Source organism: Artemia franciscana, chromosome 9, assembly GCF_032884065.1.
Source record: "Artemia franciscana chromosome 9, ASM3288406v1, whole genome shotgun sequence".
In the NCBI taxonomy this organism is placed as follows: Eukaryota; Metazoa; Arthropoda; class Branchiopoda; order Anostraca; family Artemiidae; genus Artemia; species Artemia franciscana.
The window spans coordinates 23,878,552-23,899,638 of NC_088871.1; the positions used below are offsets into that span (position 1 = coordinate 23,878,552).

Below are 21,087 nucleotides of genomic sequence, written 5' to 3' on the forward strand. Positions count from 1 at the left end.
TCCACAGTATATGTGACCTATTTAGATCATAGAGATTGTCGTGTAACTTGTTGCATATGATCGATCTTCCACACGGAAGTACTATATCCCTCTAAAACTCTCTCTTGCTTATTTTACGCCAAAAGTGAAAACATGAAAATAGTATAGGGAATAAATTTTTTTTTTAGTTTTGTTTTCAAACAGTTTGGGGTAACGGACTTTAAGTAAAGAGCGACCCGGCTCAGTAGTAATCGAAATTCGAAAAAACGGAATTTTGATACTAATAGATACATCAAAAGAATCAGATTTTTGTGCTGATTTTAAATATATAAGTGTCATCAAGTTTAGTCCTACCCATTAAAAGTTACGAGGCTGAGAAAATTTGCCTTATTTTTGAAAAAAGGTAGAAACATCCCTAAAAGTCATATAATGTTAAAAAAAATAATACCATCAGATTCAGCGTATCAGCAAACCCTGCTGTAGAGCTTTCAAGCTCCTATCTGCACAAATGTGGAATTTTGTATTTCTTTGCCAGAAGAAAGATCACGGATGCGTGTTAATTTGTTTTTTGTTTGTTTTTTCCCCCAGGGGTGATCGTATTGACCCAGTGATCCTAGAATTTCGCGAGAGGGCTCATTCGAACGGAAATAAAAAATTCTAGTGCCATTTTTAAGTGATAAAAAATTGTAGGGTAACTAGGCCGCCTCCCACGTTCATTTTTTCCCAATGTCACTGGATCAAAATTTTGAGATAGCGATTGTGTTCAGAATAGTCGATATATCTAATAACTGTGTCTTTGAGGACAACTTAATCCCTCACAGTCCCCGGGGGAAGGGCTGCAAATTATGAACTTTTCTCATTGTTTACATAACAAACAAACATAAAGAAGAAACAGTAGGGAAAATCTTTTCAAGACAGTGGAAATCAATTCAGTTGCTATTTCCCTATTGTTTCTACTTTGTGTTTGTTATGGAAAGGCAGTGTGGTCTTCGTCGCTATTTTCATTGTTTACATATAGTATTTGTTATTGGTAAGTATACAGACGCTTTCAGGGGGGATTTTTTCTGGTGGGGGTGGGGGATTTGGGTTACGTGAGAGGTTCTTTCCATGGGGGAAGAGTAATTTCAATGAAGGATCTGCCAGCATTATTTAAAAAAGGACCACAAATTAAATTAAAAAAACAAGTTTTTTCAACTGAAAGTAAGGAGTAACATTAAAACTTGAAACGAACAGAAATTATTATGTATATGAGGGGGTTTGTCCCCTCGTCAATACCTCACTGTTTACGCTAAAGTATTTGTGGTAATTTCAAAAGAGCTATTTACTTTAATTAAACGACCTTTATGATTCAGGGGTAATTCTTAAAGAATTGGAACAAAATTCGAACTTCAGCGTAAAGAGCGAGGTATTGACGAGGGGTAAACCCTCTCATATTACGTACATAAGGAAGTTAACCCCCTCGTCAATACCTCGCTCTTCATGCTAAAGTTCGAATTTTGTAAAATAATGGCGGATGTAAGCAACAATTTGTTTCGTGTTATTTCCCGGCCAATCTTAGCATTTAATTTTACCTCAAGTAGCTTCATAACCATGATGTTTATGTTATAATAAATCAAATGTTATAATAACGAACATATATTGTATGTGTTCGGCTTATGATTGTTATTAAATAAAAAAAACAAGTTTTTTCAACTGAAAGTAAAGAATAACACTAAAGCCTAAAACCGACGTAAATTATTTCGTAAGTCTTTTAAAGATCTTTTCTTTTATTAATCTCAGTCATTTGAGAATTGCTCAACTTCTGACTCTCATTTTCATAAAAATAGTTTCGACCTCTTTGGCCGTTTTGTTACTATGCCTTACATAACTAGTTCCGACAATATCGCTGATTTAAGTTACGTGGGATAATCTTTCCATGGCGAAATTTCTCGTGGGGGAAGGGAATTTTGCATTCCCTTTTACGCTAAAATTTTTATTGTTTTAAAAAGTATAGTTGTGACAATGAGTCAAACTTTAGCGTAAGGAGGGGACAGCCCCTTTCGTATACGGAATGATTTCTGTTCGTTTTAAGTTTTAATGTCTCTCTTTACTTTCAGATAAAAAAAAACTTGTTTTTTAATTTAATTTGTTAGATAGGACGAGGTAATCAGTTAGATCTGTTCCGATTACTATTCTAACGGATTTTTTGGTCAGTTTTTTTAAAGAAAAGGACATAAACGGTATGCCGGATTTAAAAACAGGAGGGGGAATGTAACGTTTCACCAAAGCTACTGATCACTGGAGAAAAAATGTAAAATTTCTCCACCTAATCTTATCGCGCGAAGGATTCTCTTTGTAGCTGCTTAGAATAAAAAGAGATTCCCTAATGAAAATAACCTTTCAGACACAATTCCAGTCTATACAGAAGGTGATGAGTCAATTGGTGTTAATTGCAAAGGAAAATTAATAGACCATGCTGTATAAATCATATATATAGCGCTGTTGAAATGTTGGTAAGCAAAGAGTAGATAACGGCAGTAAAGACTGATATAGTTGTGATTAAATCATGAAAAGAGAAATCACCAATGCTAAAGCACAAACACAAAAAAAAAAAAAAAAAAAAAAAAAAAGAGAGACAGAAGGAGAAAAGGAAGACTGTTTTCCTAAATTAGTGATTAATATAGACCAGCACTTGAATGAGGCCTTAACCCTACTCATCCATGCAATCACATAGGTAAAACAGCATAGCCACACACAATCAACCATAAAGAATAATCCATGGACATTACATTTATTAAAAAATGTAATTTTTTTAAATATAACTTTTTTCTTATTCAAAATAAGTAAAATTCGTTACGATTAAAAAAAACCCTCAGATATTATTAACATAAGAAAAATTAATGATTTCATAAAAAAAAGAAGGAAGCAGCAACAAAAAAAGAATCCTAGCAAGGGGTTTTCAAACTGATTTCTACAAAAACTCGAAATTATGATGTGAGAAGGATGGTTACAGTCCGCATTTTTTTTTTTTTCATTTTTTCATTTGTTCTAAAGGTGATCAAGCTGTGGTTGTAAAATATCAAAAGATGAGATTTGAACTTCAAGTTTCCTTCTTAAGTATCAAAAGTAATCGTGCCAGAGCAAAATGCTGTTTCCTGCTATTTTGTTCCACAAAACTTAATTAAGGAATAATCACACCAAACTTAAAACGAGCAGAAACTACCCTAAATTGAAAGTGAGGCTACTTCCCCATCGAATCCTCTAATGACTGAAGTGCTATTTGCATCTCTTAAAACGATGCGTTTATCGAAGGCTATTTATGTTATTTTTATTCTTTGTCATAATATAAAAAACTGACAATTTTTACATAATTGAAAACAACGATCGTTAGTAATACATTTTAGACTTCCAGTTTAGTCTGACTAAGTCGCTAAGAATAGGAATAACTGAAGGTGAAGGTTGGGTAACGAGAAGATTGATCAAGAGGACAGCTTCATTTATCCAAGTAGTATTATTAGTAAAGGTGGTGTCTGCGGTGAAGATGTTAAAAACAGAATAGCCAAAGGCCAGGGTGTTTTTCACAGTTGAAGAAAGTTTGGAAGAATAGGAAGATACGTCTGCAAACCAAGATTAGAATATTGGAAGGTATAGCCATGACAGTGGTCAAGTATGGCTCAGAAGCGTGGACGTTACGAAAAACGGTAAAGGATTTCCAGAGAACTTGCCTACGGATTGTTTTGGGTACACGACTGACTGACAATACCTCAAACAGAAAGCTGTACAAAAAATGTGATTCAATCCTGCTACCCAGGGCTATACTTAGAGAAAGGATGAGATGGCGAGGAGTTTAGGACACGTTCTGCAGATTGACTTTGTCTCTTAACTCTACTTTTTAAAAAAATGAAAAACTTTAGCGGAAAGAGCGGGGCTTTGAGGAGGAAAAGCCCCTTTCATATACGGAGTAATTTCTGTTCGTTTTAAGTTTTAATGTTGCTCCTTACTTTCATTTAAAAAACTTGTTTTTTTATTTAACTTCTGGACGTTTTTGAATTAATGCATGTTTTGATCTTGGCTCACCGCACATAAATAATTACAACAAATTTGCATATTAATTTTTTTATGGCTAAATGGCTTTCTCATAGTTTTAATCGGAAGATTTCGAGAAAAAAGGAGTGAGGGAGGAGGCCTAGTTGTACTCCAATTTTTTGATTACTTAAAAAGTCAACTAGAACTTTTAATTTTTAACAAATGTTTTCATTAGTAAAAAAATATACTTAACTTACGAATTAACTTGCGTAACGAACTTCACCCCTTGCGTTCACCCCTCGTCGATACCTCGCTCTTTACACTAAAGTTAAAATTATGTCCCAATTCCTTAAGAATGACTTCTGAATCACAAAAGCCGTAGAATAAATAATTGAAATTGTTAAAAATACTTAAGCGTAAAGAGTGAGGCATTAATCCGCCAAAAAAAAATTCTAAATTCCACATTTTTGTAGATAGGAGCTTGAAACTTCAACAACAAGGTTCTCTGATATGCTGAATCTGATGGTGTGATTTTTGTTAAGATTTTGTGGTCTTTAGGGGTGTTTCCCCTATTTTCTAAAATGAGGCCAATTTTCTCAGGCTCGTAACTTTTGATGGGCTAGACTAATCTTGATGAAAATTATATATTTAAAATCAGCATTAAAATGCAACTCTTTTGATATAACTATTGGTATCAAAATTCCATCTTTTAGAGTTTTGGTTACTATTGAGCCGGGTCGCTCCTTACTGCAGTTCGTTACCACGAACTGCTTGATTAATTAAAAAAAAAAATCCGAAACAGAAGTTTTTTAAAGAAAAGTATTGATCATATTAAACTTAAAATTTGAAGAAACAGAAACCTACAAAACACCATCTCAAAACGGACAGACATTACTATTAAGGAATAAATGAAACCCAAAACAAACAGAAATGAAATAAAAAATCTTAGCCAAAAAGATACAACAGGAACTAATATAAATGAATAAATAAATCTTAAACGAGTAAACCTTAAATTGAATATACAAATTAAGCTTAAAACGAACAAACATATTTTGCTTTTGAAGTATAAATGAAACTCAAAACGAAAAGAAATTAAATAAACAATCATACAATAGGCATTAATATTGATGAATAAATAAATTTCAAAATGGGTAAAGTTTAAATTGAATATGTAAATCAAGCTTAAGATGAACAAAACTATTTTGCTTTTTAAGTATAAATGAAACCCAAAACAAAAAGAAATTTTTCCCAAAGGCACTTTGTATGGAAGGGGCTTTCGTATAAACTCCTGAGAGGGCTAATTAGATTACAAATTAAAAGCTCTAGTGCCATTTTTAAGAGTCAAAAGTAATTGAAGGGCAACAAGCCATCACCCACGCCATTTTTTTCTGAAACGCATCCGATCAACAATATCACACACCTTTAAATACATGTATTTTGCGACTCATTTAAATAGATGATGTCCTGACGGACTATCAAAGTGGATAATTTTACTCTGGGAAGTAATTCCTTATATGTAGATTATTGGGTAGCACTTAATACCAAAGTAATTTTGAAAGTAACTTTATACATTTAGAAGGACGCCTATACTTGCCAGTTGATTAGCGTGGCCTTACGCCTATCGTTGTTGCAACTTAAAAGGTTTTATTTTCTTTCATATTTTTTTCGTGCCTATTTCCTTCTTACACAGATAATTTAGTGAATATTGGTTTGTTGGTTTAAATTCTTTCTGTTTTCATAATATATGAACTTATCCTGCAAAAATAAAAAGGCTGAGAATAATGAACTAAATTTTAGAGGAATTAAATATAGAAATTTATTTGCAAACTATTCTAAAAAAATAAATCTTAAGAAGGCGGAATGCTTGTCAAGAAACAAAAGCTAACTTTGCCCAACGCAGACTCTTTGGGAGATCGATCCTAGTTTTCGGAGAATGAGGTCTTGGTAAGAAAAGAGTGCACTATTACATCTTCCGGAGAGCCAAATGCTGCACTATTCTTTGTAAATATGACAGTTCCCCGGAAAGTCCTTACTGTGAACAATCTATTTCTATTTTAGGCTAACGATAGCGATGTCTTTTCTTGATTAATCCCCTTTAGTTAAGGTAAATGTTATTCCTGGAAATTTTCCAAAGAAAACTGTAGAATTTTTTTTAAGTAGTTAAAAATTCGCATTCTAATATCCTTTTAATATTGGGCAAAGACCACAGCTACTTTTGAATTACTACGAAATGCTTATAAACGGTTATGATTGAGATCAATTTTTCGTTTCAACTCTATTTTACTTTTTATTTGTTTAATAACATTTGGCTTCTCAAAATTTTAAACGAATATTGATTCATTTTAACCTTCAGTTGTAGCAAGCATGTTGAACATAAATTTTAATGTTTAACAGAATGCAAACATGTAAGAAGTATTACAAGTTTAACAGAAAAAAAAAAATCATTTTCTTTCAGGCAAGCTAAACATTCTTTAGTTTCGGCTTTAAAAAAAAATGCCGGTTACATGAATGCTTTTCATTCTAATTAAAAATGTAATTGTGAACTCCTTGCTATAACCGAAATGTCTTTTAGTGTTTGTGAAATGATGTGTCATCTTCGTAAATAATTAAATTAGATGTTAGAAATTCCTGATTTTAGAAATTAGATGTTATTAACGAACGAAATTCCACTATTAAGACCGAAATATTCTACACAGAGGCTTCTTGGCCTTGTCCCCGTTAAACTTTCCTGGTTTTGTATATTTTTTCTAATTCTCCAAGTTTTGTTACGGTTAAAACATTTTTGGCTGTTTTGAAATTTCGCCCTTACCTCCCCCAGAAAAATATTCCTGTAGGCTGGTCAATTTGAACGTACAATTAATGAAAACTATTTATTTCCACCTTTACTGCAGTCTCCTGTTTCGAAAACTAACCAATCAGTAGCTGGCACATCTCTAACATTCACTGAAGAAAAAAAAAACTGTTTCTGGCCACGAATTTCTATTTTTTAAGGTCATTTTCTTTTAGGTAAGGTCTTTGTTTTGCTGTATTTTAACAGTGTTCTGCTAAATTGTCTCGGGGACCCTTGCACGATGTATTATTTATGAAGCAGGGCACTCCTTTCTAAGTTTTTAATGCGTAATTAATAGGTATTTACTTAATTGCAAAAGACTAGCTATTTTGTGCAACAATTTATTTGTGGTAAAGAAACCATTATCTTTCAACTTGTAGGAACAGAGATAAGTACAAATATGGGATATACCTTATTTTAGAGTCCATATAATATGTTGCTGCACTTGATCAATTTTAGTGCGATGGCCTATACTACTTTGATGTTATGTTCCTTTCAGAGCTGCTACAATGTCAAACTCATTACAAGGTCAAAATCATTAGCAGGTCATTACAAGGTCATACTAGGTCAAACTCATTAGCAAATGAAGTTCGTTGGCGTAAACATTTTAGAGGCCATATAATATGTTGATGCACTTGATCAATTTTAGTGTGATGGCCTATACTACTTTGATGTTATGTTCCTTTCAGAGCTGCTACAATGTCAAACTCATTACAAGGTCAAAATCATTAGCAGGTCATTACAAGGTCATACTAGGTCAAACTCATTAGCAAATGGAGTTCGTTGGCGTAAAAGAATAGTAATATCTGGCAGCCCATTTGTTTTCTTACAGATATGAAAAGAACCTCGAGTATGACCTTGCAATGTAGGTGCGCTGTTATCCATTTTTATATAGAGTAAGCCTTTGGTGACGCATGTTTAAATTAGATAGCAAAATATCTTATGTTCATACCAACAAGAAAAATGAAACTATAGTTCTATAAAACTGCAGCGTGCAACGCCTAACAGTGGTTTTACTTTTACAAACGCCTGTGGTACCACCTTACTGTTTTTGGTTCCGTAACAGCAAGCGTGAGCGCTACTTTTCCCCTCCATATGGACCATTTTGATGGACTTCGTCCTAAGAAGTATAGTGAAAGCATTGGGAGAACATGGAAACAAATGAGGAAGTAAAGTCTCCTGGACTTAGATTATGATGATGATTTAAGCATCCTAGATATAAGTGTTAGCAAAATGAATGAACTTTCAGAGGTTTCAAGAGTTCAGGGTGCAAGAGTAGGTTTGAAAATTAGTGTTAAGAAGACTAAGTTAATATTAAGGCGACGCTGGGCAGCGAGAAGATTGATCGGACATCTTCATTTATCGATTTATCATTACTAGTAAATATGGTGGGTGCAGTGAAGATATTAAAAGTAGAATAGCCAAGGCCCAAGGTATTTTTTCACAGTTGAAAAATGTTTAGAGGAATAGGAAGATAAGTTTGCGAACCAAGATTGGAATATTCGGAGCTATAATGAGGACAGTGGTCAAGTATGGATATGAAGCGTAGACACCCCGAAAAACGGAGGAAGATTTGCTGGATATTTTCCAGAGAAATTGCCTATGGATTATTTTGGGTACTTACTGACTCACCGAATCTCAAATAGTAGGCTGTACGAAAAGTATGGTTCAATCCCGCTTTCTATAATAAGAGAAAGGCTGAGCTAGCTATGGCATGTTCTGTGGATGAAGAATGACAGATTATCAAAGATAAAGCAGTTCGTGTCCGGTTGGGGTGGGTGAATTCCGTAAGGAACTGTAGAAGGGAAATGGAAACTTCTTCGAATGGTGCAAACAGGGAGGCTTTGAACAGATTGGGATAGAGGAGGAGCATGTGTAGCTGTGTTGGCCTCAGCTGGCTTGATGCTGCAATGAGTTATTAGTGTTAGTTGTAAGATTACTTGTAAATTTGGGACAAAGGATAAATCAGTTTTTCGCAAATGCTTATCATTGGCTCAGTATGATAATGGTAATCTGTGAGAGTAAGTTACTCTGTTTGCTTCTGACAGTGTGTTAATGCTGAAGGTAAACCGACTTCAACTAAATTCAAAGCTGGGAACACTATTCAGGAAAAGCTTATTCAACTGAAAGTAAGGAGGAAAATTAAAACTTAAAACAAACAGAAATTAGTCCGTATAAGAAGGGGCGGAAGCTGCTTCTTCCTGAATACTCGCTGTTTGCGATCACGGATGCGTGTTTATTTGTTTTTGTTTTTTTGTTTTTTCCCCAGGGGTGATCGTGTCGACCCACTGGTCCTAAAATTTTGCAAGAGGCTGAAAAGTTCTAGTGCCTTTTACCAAAAAATTCTAGTACCAAAAAAATTGGAGGGCACGCTAATTTTTTCCCAAAGTCACCGGATCAAAATTCTGAGATAGCCATTCTATTCAGCATAGTCGAAAAACCTTATAGCTATATCTTTGGGGACGACTTGCTCCTCACAGTCCCCGTGGGAGGGGCTACAAGTTACAAACTTTGACCAGTGATTACATATAGTAAGGGTTATTGGGAAATATACGAACGTTTTCAGGGGGATTTTTTGGTTGGTGGGGAGGAGTTGAGGTGAGGGGGTTATGTGGGGGTGCACTTACCATGTAGGAATTTGTCATGGGGGAAGAAAATCTCCATGAAGGATTTTCTAGCATTATTTAAAAAAAACAATGAAAAAATAAATATGAAAAAGTTTTTCAACCGAAAGTAAGGAGCAGCACTAGAAATTAAAAAGAACAGATAGCTCTTTACGCTTAAGTATTTTTTTTAGTAATTTCAACTATTCATTCTACGATCTTTGTGATTCAGGGGTCATTCTTAAGGAATTGGGACAAAATTTAAGCTTTAGTGTAAAGAGAGAGAGGTACTGACGAGGGGGAACCCCCTCATATCTATCTATATATATAAAAATAAGTTGTCTGTGTGTGTGTGTGTGTATGTGTGTGTTGAGTGACGTCATGTTTGTGTGTCGACTGACGTCATGTTTGTCGACTGACGTCATTATAAGGATTGAGCTGTATGCGTCATGAAGTTGTTTGTCGACTGACGTCATGTTTGTCAACTGATGAAATTACATACCGGGACACAAATGACGACCGGGACACAGGGAATATAAATGACGACCGGGAACCTCAAAGAGTAATTACAGACTGGGACACCCGGACACAAATCACGACCGGGACACAGGGAATATAAATGACGACCGGGACACAGGGACACAACTACAACGGGGACGCCGGCGGGATATATAAATGACGACCGGGACACAGGGCTTGTTCGAATAGAAATTACAGACCGGGACACAGGGAATATAAATGACGACCGGGACACTCAAAGAGAAATTACAAACTGGGACACCGGGACACCAATGACGACCGGGACACAGGGAATATAAATGACGACCGGGACACAGGGACACATCATTAGAATAATAAGGCATAGATCTGAATACGGATTGTTTTTCCCATGGACAATTATATGTTGCATGTTCAAGAGTCAGTAAACCTGACAATCTATTTATATGCACAGACAATGGGACAGCGAAGAATGTTGTATATTCGCATGTTTTACGTAGTTAAAAACACACACACACACATATATATATATATATATATATATATATATATATATATATATATATATATATATATATATATATATATATATATATATATATATATATATATATATATATATATATATATATATATATCTATTCACAGGTGGGACACAGGGACACAACTACAATGGCGCGTAACTAATATGGCGCGTAACGACTTACGCGCGCGGGGGGGCTTGGGGGGGGGCGAAGCGCCCCACCAACTAGGTGTTGGGGTGGCGCGAAACGCCACCCCAACAGCTAGTACGTAATAAAAACATACGCATATAGAAGTTCGTTACGTAAACTAACTCGTAAGTTACGTATATCTTTTACTAATAAAAACGTTCGTAAAAAATTAAAAGTTCTAGTTGTCTTTTTAAGTAGCCAAATAATTGAAGGGCAACTAGAGCTTACCCTGCTCCTTTTTTTTCTCAATATCATTCGATCAAAACTATGAAAAAGCCATTTAGCCAACAAAATGAAAATGTCAATTTCGTTTTAATTATTCATCTGCGGAGAGCCAAATTGGCTTGTGGACTTGTGCCAAATGGACTTGTGGTAGTATTTTCAAACCCACGACGTCTGAAGGGCTGAAATTAATTTTGAGAAGCTTAAGACCAAAGTCTTGATGAGCTAGTTGACAGCTTAAATATTTTCGGTCAAAAAATATTTTTGAAATATTTTCTGATGTGTTTAAGATTGCAGAATAGTTGAAACACAGCTGAAATGTTTATGAATTTTGGCATTTTCCCTGCATTTATTACATTATCCATGAAAAAAAATTCCTGAGTACACCATCTTTTTACTGTATCTTCTATTCCTCAGCTAACTTCGGTAGTAAAATCTTATATAGAAAGTTTATGAGTAATAGCTAAAAATAAAAACTGACTAAGTTGACAATTCAGTAACGCAAGCCTATTTTATACCGATAAAAAGTTTTGGAAGGGTAAGAGCAGTATTGAAATAGTCAGGGTTAGATGAATTCATGAGTAAGCATACTTTTATCTGGCCAGCATATATTTGAGGCATATATTATCTAATTATTATTTGACCTAACAATTCCACTCAGTAGGATTTTACCAAAACAAATATTAACAACCGCAAGGTGAAGTCAATATTGTCGCTTAGAACCAGTGAAAACAACAGCAAAACAAAATGGTGAAACGAAGCTTTTTATAAAGAAGGGCAAAAAAAATGAATATTCAGCTGGAATTCTAGCCTTGTTATTTGCACGATTTACATCTTCAAATTAACATTATGGGGGTAGTATATTTGATAATGGTTTATTTTACATTTCAATAGAGCTGATAAATTAAGCTACTTCTAAAATGAGCTTTTTGAGTTCGAACCCCCCAAAATATTGCCCAAAAACTTAACTTGTTAAAACAGAAAATTTCCATACCATTTTTTAATTCTTCTACTAAATGATTGTCAGTAAACTTGCAAAAAAAAAAAAAATCATTTCTTAAATTGCCGTTTATTAAAAAAACTTGTATGACTAGCATCATAAGGAAGCCTTTTGGCAAGAGGTTATCAAATCTTAAAAAGGGTAATAAATCTTAGAAGGGTATAAGACTCCAAAACTCCAATCGCTCAAATGAGAAAACCGGAATTAGTTGTTGTGTGCTAAATACACCGAAACATGATACCCTTGGGCGGTTTAATTACGATTTTTTCCTGTCTTCACTTTAATCACTCGAATTTTTAAGTCTTCCCTTTAATTCCTCGGTCTTTTTTGAACGTTCATGAAAGTTTGTTGACTTTCTAAGTCTTCGTTTTATATAAATTCCAAGCATGTAATCTTAATGGCTAAGATTTTTAATGGACGACTGGATATTTTCTCAGCCCCCCCCCGGCGAAAAGAATCATAAAAAAGTAGAAAGCCATACAAAACCTAAAATAAATGGAAATAAACTTTTATAATACTTCAAGCTTAAAATATAGATTACCATGAATGAATACATAAAACTCAAAAACTAAGAGAAATTAAAATAAATAATTGGATCAAATAGATAAAGTATATACTGCTATACTGTGAATAGATGAAACTAGAATGGATCATCCTATAAAACTAAATAAGAATACAAATTACATCAATAAGAGTAGGGCTACCATCCATTATAACATCTCAAGGGCTAAAGTGTTGCTTACGCTTCATTGAAAAATCAAAATCAAAAAGCATCAGTTTTTCTCTGTCATTACAACATTGGAAGATAAAAATTGCTCATATTTCAGAAAGTAACATCTTTATCTTCTAAACAATTAGTCTAGTTTCATTAGTCACTAGTTTTATTCGCAAAGATAAAATGGCAAAAAATAGTTCTAACTTTTGCCTTTACAAATCATGCCTGCTTTCTTTAAATAAAATTCTTCCTCAGATATTTACTTTACTGTATTGTTTTATTTGAGTTTTGTTTGTATTGTTTACTGTATTTTTTTATTTGAGTAACAAGATTTTGTACTGAGAGTCAGGAAAAGTTTAGTTTAGCATCGTTTTTAAATTCAAATTAGTGCCCATTAAACTGAAATTATTTTTACTGATGGGGAATTATATCACTTTTATTTAACCAGAGCTTATCTAACTTAGAAAGTTCCTCCCACGCTTGGAGGTGCATAAGGCAGCAACGAATAACTTTTACATCAAACCATCTCGGGACAATTCCCATTTTCTTATAAGTTTAGTCGATTTAACTTCGGACTGCGAATACAATAATAGGGCCTGTTCATTGCCATATCCTCAGGTTTCATGCATAAATTTTTTCTTGAAACATGCCTGACTTGAATTTGAAGTTCAAATGATGAACAATCGTCATTTTAAGAACAGGGAGGGGGAGATCACCCTATAGGTAAATTCTATAGAATATTCATCACTAAATCATGCTTTTACTATTCTGTTTAGCCTTATAAAACTCAAAAATATGTTTTATTAGTAGATTTATCTTAGATGAGTTTGCTGCTATTACCAAATTCTTTTGGATAAGTTTTTCCATTTTTTAAGTATTATCAGTAATAACAAAACAGTTGTGGTACAATTTTTACAGCTAATAGCAAATGATTAGAAGAAAACTAATTTTCCATCGCTCATAAAAATAAGTTATAAAGATGGTGCAGCCAATAATGGTTATTTGCAAAAATGCAAAGATGATATTTAGAAACTAACCCACATTTTATCGTTTTAACTAGACTACATATTGTCAATTTTCTTTTGTATCGAACAATACTACCTGAATTGTAATATTGACGAGAATTCCCACCTGAACGAGTTAAAAATCTCTCATTTCAGAAGCTTGTTATACGAAACTGGATCAACGTTAAATTACTCAGAAAGGGATACCATCTGTGCTCGTCCATCTATCTTTGAAATGAAAGGAAATTCTAAGAAATTAGTTCCATACATCTTCCTGGTTCTCACTTTCATAAGATTGATTGGTAAGTCTGAATATGCTAGAGGGTAATATGTACTCTCATTAATGGCCTGAAAACTGTTCTTCCGTAAATTGATTGATACATATATAATGCTTAGGATTAATGGAATGTGCTTCGGTTGTTAAGCATGTTCTGAAATTGTTAAGCACTTCAATGTCTTTACTGCAGAAAAGGGTATGGCTGAAACTTTCCTAGAAAGGTTTTAAACGCAAGTATGCATATATCTAAAATGGTAAGGTACTAGAAATGGAATATCATTTCAAGAAACTGGAATTCCAAGTAAAAGCATGAAACAAAATTGATATAATGCTGAATGTCAGATATATATATATATATATATATATATATATATATATATATATATATATATATATATATATATATATATATATATATATATATATATATATATATATATATATATAGGAGAATTAACTTTCTTTTGTTTTGTTGAGCGGTTGGTCAAAAAAGAATAAAAAGGAGTAAATTGAACAAAGAAAATAAAAGAGCTTATTGACAATTAGGAAACGCTTTGATATTGTGTAGGGAGATTGAATTGCAAAATTTCCGGGATATCATAACATGCTTTCTTAGCTTTGATTGAAAGCACTTGCTTTATTTGAAATCATTTTGTATGATTTTCTGGTCAAAAACCATTCATTTTGATGCAACTTTGAAGATTCAGTACTTTTGTTTTGTTGACGGGTCAGAAATAAATTGAATTGAATAATATATCTATATATATATAAATAAGTTGTCTGTGTGTCTGTTTGTCGAGTGACGTCATGTTTGTATGTCGACTGACGTCAGGTTTGTCGACTGAAGAAATTACAGACCGGGACATCGGGACACAAATGACGACCGGGACACCGGGACATAGGGAATATAAATGACGACCGGGAAACTCAAAGAGAAAGCGACCGGGACACAAGGAATGTTCGATTAGCAATCACCATCAACAAAGCACCGGGACACAAATGACGACCGGGACACAGGGAATATAAATGACGACCAGGACACTCAAAGAGAAATTACAGACCGGGACACCGGAACACAAATGACGATCGGGACACCGGGACACAGGGAATATAAATGACGACCGCGACACTCAAAGAGAAATTACAGACTGGGACACCGGGACACAAATGACGACCGGGACACAGGGAAACAACAACAACGGGGACGCCGGGGGGCACAGGGAATGTTTGATTAGCAATCACCATTAACAAAGCTCAAGGGCGATCATTAGAATAATGAGGTATAGATCTGAATACAGATTGTTTTTCCCATGGACAATCATACGTTGCATGTTCAAGAGTCGGTAAACCTGACAATCTATTTATATATATATATATATATATATATATATATATATATATATATATATATATATATATATATATATATATATATATATATATATATATATATATCAAAATTAATTAAACTAAGTGAGCCATTTCCCTCAAATAACTTAAACTTTCGTTTAGAGATCGGAGTTTAAAGGCCGAAACCCATTGTATACTGAGGTTCATTATGGACATGGTATTAAAAACAAGAAGAAATTAAGTTAAAAAAATGATTTTCAAATTAAATTATAGAGGCATTCGGCTTTTTTACCATAACTGCACTCTTGACTGCCACTTTGAGCCTAGTGCTTTTCTTATTAATATCTTTTGTACTTTATCGTTGGATTAAGGATAATTTCAAGGTGATTTGGTCCCACTGGAACTTAAAAGAAGCAGAAATTATTCTGTATGTGAAGAGGGTGGCCCCATTCCATATCCTCTAAATCTTTATTCTAAATTTTGATTATTTCCCTAAATTCTTCAAGATCAAATGCTCTAAGACAATTTATACTAATTTCCGGTGAAACTTTTTTACTGGCAGTCGGAAAATAAAATATTCACAAATATTCACTAGTTTCATTTGCTGCACTCAAAAATAATTTCAGCAAAGCAGTAGCAACATTAGTGGAAAGAGATGAGAGTAGGGTGGTTTCTCCTCAAATACGAAACAATTTCTAGTTGTTACAAGTTTAAAGTCACTCCTTACTTTCATTAAAGAAAAACTTGCTCTCTTGTGTAATATTCTCCAAGGAATGAATCGCTGCGGGATTACTTTATACAATTTTTAGGATTACTTTTTAGACGGAAGGTTAATGGGAAAAAATGCCAAAATAATTATCTAGATGTGTCAAGGGAAAAGCAATAATATTTTCCCATTCCTTTATTATAGCTTACCAACATATCCTATGTACTGACAGTTGGAATGATGAAACGTCTAAGAGATTATTCTTATAAAGGGAACATAGTGTTTGACATTTATATTGATTATGTCAGGTTAACTCCTATTTCTTAGCGGGATATGATGCTTCTTCATTGAAAGCCCAACTCTTATTGATCTAAATGGAATTAAATAAAAAAACAAGTTTTTTTTGGCTGAAAGTAAGGAGCGACATTAAAACTTAAAACGAACAGAAATTACTTCGTATATGAAAGGGGCTGCTTCCCCATCACCGCCCCGCTCTTTACGCTAAAGTTTGACTCTTTCTCTTAACTCTGCTTTTTAAAACAGTAAAAAACTTTAGCGTGGGAATCGGTTTAATGCCTCATTTTAAAGGAGATTACTACAGCTAGTGCCTTCTGTTGTTAAAGAAAATTCGACAAGATAATCCAGGTTGCAGTGGTAGCTAGCAAACTAGTAAGAGACGATGACGTCCAATACTAAGAAATACAGTAGCCCATTAGTCTTAAAAATATCGCCAGATCCAAACAAAAAATACACTATTAGAATCGCCTAGTCCGAAACCCCTTTCTGGTAAACCTACCATCCCTTCACTTGAATATTTTCTAAGAGCCACGCATTTCTGGTATACCCACGCTAAACCCCGAGATTGTCCATGTACACCATTACACTTATCCACTAAATGACATCGTTGATTTTTGTTTGCTTCCATTAACTATTCTACAGTTTAAATTCTACCGCACCAAAAATTAATTCAAATGTTTAGTGAAGTCTACGCTTTGAAATACGTTATAATTATTGGGACAGTTTCGAAAATTGACAGTTAGCCATATTGCTTCATATGCGATGATCGGCAAAATTTTTATTCGGCTATATTTTGTGTTTTCGGCCGGGAGTACAATGTATGATCAGGGGAAAGTTCTCTGATGCTGCCCGTATTTTCCCGATTTTTCCGGGTGCCCATGTGGATCCGGGTCGTCTGAGATTACAGGGTCACACCGCTGACCCCTATTCCAAAGCAAACAGTTAGCGACACCAGGACTCAAACCTTTGCCCTTACGGACAAAGGATTGCAAATCCGGTGCGCTAACCACTCCACTAGTTGGCCTTAACTAATATTTATACAATGCCGTATTTAGCTCATCGTCCCCTTTTAACCAAAAAGACATCTGATCAATGTCTTTAGATAGTCATTTCGTTCAAAACAGTAAAAAGATCGACTAACTCTGCCTCTGGGGATGACGTGACCCTCAAAGTCCCTGGAAAAAGGGCTGTAGATCACAAAAATTGGTTATTGCATAAGTTTACATCTCATTATTGGGAAAGTGAAAGACATCATTATCCAGGTATTCACAAAAAACTATGAGCTACAAAAAACTACGAGTGCCTAAACTAGCAAAACCGGGACCGACAGATCGACAGACTGACAGAATTTGCAATCACTATATATCACTTGGTAAATACCTAGTGCCATTAAAATAAATAAATATTACAGTATGCCAACATCATTCTATACTTAAGCAGCGCTATTGCGCTGCCTATGATAATTTACATGAAAACCTAATGTGTATATCACACAGAAGAAAAAGTCATTGGCTTTTTTATGGCACTTGGTATTTCCCAAGTGACATATAGCGATCGTAATTTCTGTCGGTCTGTCTGTCTGCCCCGGTTTTACTGTTTTGGGCACTTCCAGATAAGCTAAGACTATGAAATTTGGCAGGCGTATCAGAGACCAGACCAGATTAAATTAGAAATAGTCCTTTCCCCGATTAGACTATCTGAGGGGAGTGGGGGAACGGTTAATTCGGAAAATTTAGAAAAAAATAGGTAATATTCTTACGAAAGGGTGATTGGATCCTAATAAAATTTGATTTTTGAAAGAACTTCGTGTCTTAGAGCTCTTATTTTAAATAATGAACGGATCCTTTGACATTGGGGGGAGTTGGAGGAAGAAACCAGAAATCATGGAAAACGCTTAGAGTAAAGAGATGGTGATGATACTTGGTGAGAAGAATAAGCACAAGTCCTAGATACATGATTTAAATAGCCAGACTGGATTAGCTATCTTTGGGAGAGTTGGGGGGGGGGTTAATTAGGAAAAATTAGAAAAAATGAGTTATTTTTTACTTACGAACGGCTGATCAGATCTTAATAACTTTGATATCTAGAGGAATCTTGTGCTTTAAAGCTCTTATTTTAAATTTTGACAAGATCCGGTTACACTGGGGAGGGTTACAGGAAATCTTGGAAAGCATGAAAATTAAGGTATCTTTATCTTAATAATTGGTGATCAGATCTTAATGAAACTTGATATATAGAAAGATCTTATGTCTTAGATGCTCCCATTTTCAATTCGAATCGGATATGGGGATATAGGGAGGTGGAGGGGAGAAAAAGAAATCTTGGAAACTGGAAATCTTGGAAAATGCTTAGAGTGGAGAGATCAGGATGAAACTTGATGGGAAGAATAAGCACAAGTTCTAAATACGTTATTGACATAACTGGATCAGATCTGCTCTCTTTGGGGGAGTTGGGGGGATTTCCTGTACTTTGCCGAGCTCGGTGCTTCTGGACACGCTAGGACGATGAAAATTGGTAGGCGTGTCAGGGACCTGCAGAAATTGACTTGATAACAGTTGTTTCCGCGATTCGACCATCTGGAAGCTGGAGGGAGAGGAAAAATTGAAAAAAAACGAAGTATTTTTAACTTATGAATGGGTGATCGGATCTTAATGAAATTTGATATTTAGAAGTATGTCGTGTCTCATAGCTCTTATTTAAAATCCGGACCGTATGCGGTGATATGGGGGGATTTGGACGGGGAAACGGGAAATTTTGGAAAACACTTAGAGTAGAGAAATCAGAATGAGACTTGGTAGGAAGAATAAGCACGAGTTCTAGATACATGATTAACATAACCGGATTGAATCCGTTCTCTTTGAGGGAGTTGGGGGGAGGGGGTTAATTTGGAAAAATTAGAAAAATTGAGGTATTTTAAGGTGACCGGATCTTAATACAAATTGATATTTAGAAGGAATTCATGTCTCAGAGCTCTTATTTTAAGTCTTGACTAGATCTGGTTACATTGTGGGGGGGAATTTGGAGGGGGAAACCAGAAATCTTGGAAAACGCTTAGAGTGGAGAGATTGGGAGGAAACCTGGTGGGTAGAATAAGCAAATGACGTAGATAAGTGATTGACATAGCCGGACTGGATCTGCTCTCTTTGGAGGAGTTAGGGGGGTCCAGTGCTTTGGCAAGTTTGGTGCTTCTGGACGTGATAGGACGATAAAAATCGGTAGGCGTGTCTGGGAGCTGCAAAAATTGACTTGATAAACTCGTTTTCTCCGATTCGACCATCTGTGGGGCTCAAGGGAGACGAAAAATTAGAAAAAATGAGTTACTTTTAACGTACCAATGGGTGATCGGATTTTAATGAGTTTTGATATTTAGAAGGACCTTGTGTCTCAGAGCTCTTATTTTAAATTCTGACCGGTATTAAGCCTCTGATTTTCCTTTTAAATAAATCTATTGATTCTTAGCATTTTGCTAGAGCTCATGCCATGTGAGCCTATTGGCTCTTCCGACCTCATCACAAGTGCTATATGAGCTATTAGCTCTTTTTCTAATTGGGAGGCATTAAAGAAGGAATTACGGTGTCATCACTTTCACCCCAGTAAATGCCTTAAAATACCCTGATTATGACATTTAAAATACCCTGATTATGATACAGCCTACAATTTTTGTCAAAAAAGATTTTATTTTAAATATTGTGTTTTGTTTATGGAAATCCCTAGATGTAGCAATTTGATTTAAGATAAGCCCTTAAATCGCTGTCTTTGATGTTCAAGTGCCTCCTTGCTTCTGATAAGGAAACAAAGATGCTTCGTTTGCAAAAATTGATTTTTCTTGCTGTTAAAGCCAAGGGATGTAATTTTGTTGTATAAGGCTTTCGGCCAAAGTGCTTCCAACAGCGTGCTTTTATTACGATTTGGTTCCTTTTTGAGGGATTTTCAGGCTATTTATTTTGGTTACTATGGGCCGTATTCGTTTCTTTACTAGATTGCAGCTACTGCAGTAACAATGAGGATTTATCACTCAAATATTCCATTTACAAACACCTCCTCCTTTCTACCAAGCTAAAACCTTTTTTCCCAACATTTCTAGCTGCGTCTCTATTTTTCCTCCCTAAGACACCATGCGCTACTTTACACACTATTTTTCTAAAATTATTCCATCCATTTTCTACGTTGTATAAAAGGGAGACTCTACATTTTCATATTCGACTGTTCCTGTAAAGTTTCTCTCCAATTCTCATCCTAGAGTCTACCAGCGTCATACCTTCCCGGAAAGTAGTTATTATTCAAAAAGTTCAGTGTGGATTGACAGCTTAATCAGAGGCAACGCTAGTGTTGCCTGAAGCAAAGGCTATAAGCCTTAAATGTTTTGTTATTATTATTATTTTTCCCCAAAGGCACTTCATATGAAAGACGCTGTCGTATAAACTTTGGAGGGGGCTCATTCTATGGGAAATCGTGAGTTTTGGTGCCATTTTAATAGTCAAAGGTGATCAGAGGGTAACTACCCCCCTCCACGCCTTTTTTCCCAAATGCATCCGATGAAAATTTTGAGATAGCCAATTTCTTAAAAATAGTTCAAAGATCAGATAATAAAAACTCCAAGGTCGATACAATCCCCAGAGCCTAGGGGCGGGTGTTTTAGGTTTTGCCCCGGATGCACAAAAGTTTTTATGGAAGAAGTGCTCGTATAATTTTCAGAGGGGAGTCATTCGATTGGAAATTGGAAGTTCTAGCGCCCTATTTAAGAGTAGAAAGCTATAGAAGTAGTAAATTATTAATAGTCAGTGACATCGTTTGGGGGGAGGAGGAGGGCACTTGCCCCCACCAATAATCTGGAGAAATAATATTATATAGCCTATGCCCATTAAACTCCGGATATGCACCCCTCTTA

General features: G+C 35.0%; 1 protein-coding gene across 2 annotated transcripts in view; it reads left to right on the forward strand.

The window, feature by feature from the left end:
- The first annotated feature begins 5,952 nt into the window (after positions 1-5,952).
- The window catches only part of LOC136031170 (acetylcholine receptor subunit beta-like 2), a 110,767-nt gene continuing 95,632 nt past the window's right edge, over positions 5,953-21,087 (forward strand). For both annotated transcript variants that reach the window (XM_065710520.1, XM_065710521.1), the window contains exons 1-2: positions 5,953-6,088; positions 13,726-13,871. In XM_065710520.1, the coding sequence (XP_065566592.1) occupies positions 13,805-13,871 (67 nt within the window). In that variant the 5' untranslated portion in view covers positions 5,953-6,088; positions 13,726-13,804. The remainder of the gene's footprint in view (positions 6,089-13,725; positions 13,872-21,087) is intronic.